The 6,000-nt window shown below is 39.0% G+C and overlaps 1 protein-coding gene across 4 annotated transcripts in view; it reads right to left on the bottom strand.

The window, feature by feature from the left end:
* Positions 1–484: 484 nt before the first annotated feature.
* Positions 485–6,000, bottom strand: part of LOC106574421 (gamma-aminobutyric acid receptor subunit beta-3) — a 54,761-nt gene continuing 49,245 nt past the window's right edge. For 2 of the 4 annotated variants that reach the window (XM_014150297.3, XM_014150299.3), the window contains 3 exons: positions 4,990–5,237; positions 4,736–4,819; positions 485–4,059 (listed from right to left, as the gene is read on the bottom strand). In XM_014150297.3, coding sequence (XP_014005772.1) covers positions 3,703–4,059; positions 4,736–4,819; positions 4,990–5,237 — 689 coding nt within the window. In that variant the 3' untranslated portion in view covers positions 485–3,702. The remainder of the gene's footprint in view (positions 4,060–4,735; positions 4,820–4,989; positions 5,238–6,000) is intronic. The other 2 variants (XM_014150298.3, XM_014150301.3) reach the window with 1 other exon arrangement.

The raw sequence follows: 6,000 nt of genomic DNA, 5'->3' as shown, positions 1-6,000 counted from the left end.
GAGTAGCCTGCACTTTGGCATACAAAACCCTGTTGGCCTTACTAGTAACAGTATGGTATGATAAATTCAAGAGGTGGAGTCAAATAGGTCACGGCCCAGGGCCTTTGCTTTAATCAAGCTAGATGGCTGGATGGTGGAGAGGCAGAGTGTGAAGCATTTTTTGGACATGTATTACAGTATGAATACCCAATTTGTAGGAGGCACAGAGCCTACAGTCCATGACTGCCGTGGAAGATCATAATTATACATAGCAAATTAAACTGGGACAGTGCTAAATGTAACACTTTCAGTGTGCACACGAATCCAACTAATCCAGTGTTAAATGAACCCTTTTGAGTATTGAAAAAACAACACTTCCTTGTGTGTGTACATATGTACACTGTGAGAGTTAAAATGCAATTCTATTCCGTGTACATGGCTATGAACACCTATTTTGTGTATTTAAAGTCACCGAAGGCATATGAGAACATCCAACACACACAAATTCATTGATAAATACAGTTTTAATCACAATCCAAGAATACTGGTAATCATTTGTTTATCTTCACCTGACATATAAATCATAAACTATTGGGCTTTGTCTAGATTCAATCATTCAACAGAAATGCATTAGGAACAAGAAATGTTGTCTCTGAAGTCTGCCCATTGTTCATCCTGTTGCTATAGCGTATAACAGATGTGTTACAGAAATCATTCATTTGAATGGATGCAAAACCAGATATTACTGTCATACAATTGATATTATTTCATTAACAGAGCAACATTATAACCTAAAGAAATAAGGGAGAAAAACATAAACACAGATATCTATACCTAAATACATTTATGGCAGAACAGAACATGTTGACATTCCATAATGGGCCAGACAACATTAGAAGCCAGCAACGATGAGTGCACTTAATGCATGAAACAGTGCCAGATTGAATGTGCCAATGTGACTGACCGGGATTCAAACCCGGGTCTCCTGCATGCCACAAGACTGTGTTAGCCTTTTGAGCTAAAGACTAGGCATTAGCTCTGAAAGGCTAACTCAAGTCTTTGCGTCTCGGGAAAGATTACTCATCTTACACCAAGACCAAGATATTTTATTCATCTTACACCAAGACCAAGATATTTTATTCATCTTACACCAAGACCAAGATATTTCATTCATCTTGCACCAATACCAAGATATTTTATTCATCTTACACCAATACCAAGATATTTTGTTCATCTTACACCAATACCAAGATATTTTATTCATCTTGCACCAATACCAAGATATTTTATTCATCTTACACTAATACCAAGATATTTTATTCATCTTGCACCAAGACCAAGATATTTTATTCATCTTGCACCAAGACCAAGAGAAATGACTCATCTTACACCAAGACCAAGAGATATTACCTATCTTACGCCAAGAACAAGGGATATTAGTCATCTTACAACCAAGACCCAGCCAACACTGCCTCATCTACACAGTAGAGAAGGGAAGGGAAACCCCAGGGTCTGTAACTGTTTAAAGGCCAGCGTGTGTAACCACACACACTCTACCATTATATCACTCAAACCCAAAACACACAACAAGCTTAATGATCAAGTAGCAAAGTATATTTGCATACCAGAGAACATGTCACTACAATAAGCAATTGGCTGCAAGTTGGTAATGGTAAAATACATATGCGTATATAAATGAGTTATATATTTGAAGACTGTCGTTTTGTATCCCAGCCATTGACCCCAGGATATGATTGGTTGCTCTGTAACCAACCAGAGAATGGCAGTTTATCACAATCTCTTGAACTGTACTTGTAACCTGAGATACAGGTCTAAGACGTTAGGGTTAAGGTTCTTTTTTTTTTAAATCACCACTACTCATGCGATATAACATGCATAGAGAAACAAGAGACAGTGCCATCTTGGCATGTTCTCTCGCCCAGAGCAGCATGATATGAACAATGGCAATGTTTCACCAAATGTTAGCTACTTCCATGCCGTTGATTACATTTCCTAATGGGATGTGTTAGATGTTTTGTTGCAATCTAATGACTATGGCTCGTTGTCCTTGCCCTGTAGAACAGAATTCATGCATCAGTTGTATACTGAGAGACTAATACATCGTATATGCTTCTTTGATAGCTGTGCAGAATAGATTATAGAAATATAGAAATGGATGATGATGATATACTGTTATCGGTGGTCGCAATGCCCTTGATTTACAATGCGTTTTGTTGTATTATTTATATTGGCTGTGCATTTGATAGATAGTCTCTCATGGCATTCATTGCTTATAAATCTGAAGAAAGGAATAAAAAAAAATATGATCTACCCCATATGTTAATTCAATAGATTTTCAAGCATTTAAAGAGGACAGAAATGTCATCGGTATTTCACATTGTCTTATAAAACAGACAACTAATTAGACAACTCCAAATAAAAATGTGCACACTTACATCAAATCTGTTATATACATTATATTTACAGTTGAAGGTCATTTCAGCAGTAAAGATCAGTCAAATGCTAAAACCCAAACAAACCCTCAACCCTGCCACTTCCATGGAATGTTGTGAACACAGGGAATCTATTTTCTACAATGCTAGTGCGCAAGAGAGGGAGTTAATATACTGTAGTTATAGTCAACGTTACACCTTACAAAAATATCAGAATATTTCACAAAGACATGTTATACAGTATATAGCACAAGGCCATTGGCAGGAGAATTCGACAGCTATCAAAGATGGAGCTGATTTAAAGGAATGCTGTCAATTTACTGAGTGAAATCCTGTCATGCATTCACAATATCAGGTAGAAAAGATATGAACCATGACAGATTCATTGAGTGCAGTTATGGGTATGTTTAGATTAGCAATCAATATTCCAATTTCAAGACTGTTTGACGGGATTTTGAAAACGTAATGGTTGCCAATTAGCAAAATCCAGAACCTGAGATATTATAACCCTCAACAGTAGACATTAATTTGCACCTGTGTTAAAATGTTATAGTTCAGTATGTAATAATAATGATAATAATAATAATAATAGCAATACTACTACTACTATTACTACTACTAATAATAATAATACACTGTACATAGACATACATAAACAGGACCACTTCACTGTAAAATATGCAAATACTGTATGTGCACTTGAAAATTATATTATCTGACCAAGACAAAAAATATATACGTGATAAAGATTGCAAGCATCACAAAACATGAGTATATATTTTTGCATTGATCCGCATTCATCACAAATAATATGCAAATAATGATAAAGTATACATTACAATTCATTGTGTATATGCATAATACATTACATAGCATTTGTATTTTATTTGGGTTCGTTAAAAAAAAAATTATATTATGGTTTCTTTCTTGCAGATTGCACATATTGAATTGGGTATAAAGATCTCCATTATCAAATGGCAGAGAGGGCAAAAAGAATGGGAAGTATACAGTCCCAGTCCTACAGTATGGGTATTTATCTACATAGTTCTGTACAAAATTTTAAGAATTCGCAATCCACCGATATCCCCAATTTGAGTACGACTGCAAATATAAAAACTTTAACAAAGGGGTCAAAGCAGTTTGTCCATGTTACATAGAGGCAGTCCTTTGTTTTTCGATAGCAAAACATTTACTATCACGTAAAAAAGACAAAATGATGACGAAGGACAAAAAAAAAATGACAACACCACCTAACCCTAAAATCAGTCAATCAGTTGACATAATACATCCAGTAGATTAAATTAAAGAGGGAGAAAACGGAGGGGAAGATAATCCGCGACCACCTGTCGATGGCGTTTACGTCCGTCAGGTCAGGGATTTTGATTTTGAGCTGCGACGAGCGCCGCCGCAGTTTGTGCCTCTTGAACTGGGCTTGCCTGTCGAGGCTGTGGCGAGGACCCGAGGCCCGGCTCGCCTTCCTGCACTGGACGCCGGTACCTGTGCTGGTGTTGTCAAATCCCATGACAGAGGAGTTCCTGCTGTCCGCCAGGCTGGTGGTGACCTCATTTCCTGCCACCTCGTTGTGGATCTCCAGGGTGGTCAGCAGGATATTACCGTGGGACTCCGCCTGGAGATAGAAGTAGAGGATTGATGTATGATCTGGAGCTACAACAACATGATGGTCCTGCTCTGGACAGGTTCAAGGGTGAGATGAGAACCGGAACTATGTTCATTATAGACCCATTTAGACATGTGGTTCTCAATCCTGGTCCTGGGGACCCAAAGGGGTGCACATTTTTGTTTTTGCCCTAGCACTACACACCTGATTCAAATCATCAAAGCCTTTTGATGAGTTGATAATTTGAATCAGCTGTGTAGTGCTAGGGCAAAAACAAAAATGTGCACCCCTTTGGGTCCCCAGAACCAGGATTGAGACCCTTTGGGTCCCCAGGACCAGGATTGAGAACCACTGATTTAGACCAATGACATACATTGGAGAATCAAGATATGAGACTATGTAGGAATGAGAACAAGGCACTTTGAATGAACGTTTGAATGGATAACACAGCACAATATCTGTTTTGTAGCAACACTACGGAACATAGGGCTTGCAGACTTGCATTGGACGTGCAAATGTCAAACCAGAAGTTGAAAAAGGACAATGACAACTTGGGTAACAAGCGACACGTACAGACGCATTAAATTCTCATGCGGACATGAAAAAATAAACATGTAATGTCAGTCAATTGTGACAAACAAGTCAGACAGAGTGAAAAAATACGTGTCCGCTGGTCAAGACTCACCGACTGTGAGACACGGAGCGTTTTTGCTCTATTAGGCTGCTTAGTCAGCTTAAGAGATGACGTTTTACCTCCTTCCTGAGGAGACTAACCACAAGAAACACAACACCATATTTATAGAGTTTCTGATCTGCCGTCGTAAGACTGTGCGGACTGCAAAGATAACGCCCGACAACTTCTTAACCTGAAACCCAAGAAACTTGGAAGAACTTTGAAGAAGTTAGAGCATCTCGACAGAGATCTTCATGAAGACTTACCCGATTGGTGTCATATTTGGCCGCCCTCTCGTTGTTGGCCTTCTCGGCTTTCTCTGCCAGCTTCTTCTGCATCTGTGGTCCACGGCCGAAGAAGATGTAGTTGACGAAGGCATACTCCAGCAGGGCCAGGAAGACCATGACGAAGCAGCCCATCAGGTACATGTCGATGGCCTTGACGTAAGGGATCTTGGGGAGCGTCTCTCTCAGATGGGTGTTGATGGTGGTCATGGTGAGCACAGTGGTGATTCCTGGATTACAACTGACAGTTTAAGGCAGAGTTCCCCAACTGGCCCCCCCAAGTTTTCTGAGAATTTTTCAAATTTTCATTGTTGGACATAAAGACTGTAAAAAAGGGAGGAAATCAGCTCCATGTGATTTTAATTAAATCAATCTGTTCCCAAGTATCCCCATGCTTAATGGAGAGACACGTGATCATATACAAATGTAAGCAAGGTTTGAAATAATTATGTTTTAGTCAAACATTATGTCTGTTTGAGATTCTTGTGGTCAATTTGCAGTCTACTAATTATTTGTAATTATGTTCCGGCCAAACCACTTCTCAGAACAGAGGGGAATATTATTTGATAGAATTTTAGCCTTGGATTGCCTCGTTGTAGCCTAGTGCTCCAGTCTGTTTGTGCTTTGGCCAATTAACTCCTCCTCTAAAACATGCATGGCATGACAATGGAAGAATAGTTGGCTACAGTATATAACAAATGGGACTTGGTAGTCTTGTTGTGCTCTGAGCCAAAATCGGAGATAATAACCTCCCCGAATAGAAATTCAAAAGTTAGTCCTCTACTTGCCCCTCGGACACCACCAACCTCAAATAACTCTTTGAATAATTGTGTACATTCAGCCTCCAGCTGTGAGTGACATTTTAACCGTGGAAGGAGTTGAATTGAATGTCTCATATTAAATATACTACACATTCTGTCCTAAAGAAAGGCCCCTAAATGGAAACAATGCGTTCTTTGCACATGCTTTATCTGTTGTCCATGCAGAAACACA

Source organism: Salmo salar, chromosome 16 (genome assembly GCF_965601325.2).
Source record: "Salmo salar chromosome 16, fSalSal1, whole genome shotgun sequence".
NCBI classification, from domain to species: domain Eukaryota; kingdom Metazoa; phylum Chordata; class Actinopteri; order Salmoniformes; family Salmonidae; genus Salmo; species Salmo salar.
This window is presented reverse-complemented; position numbering and strand designations above follow the sequence as displayed.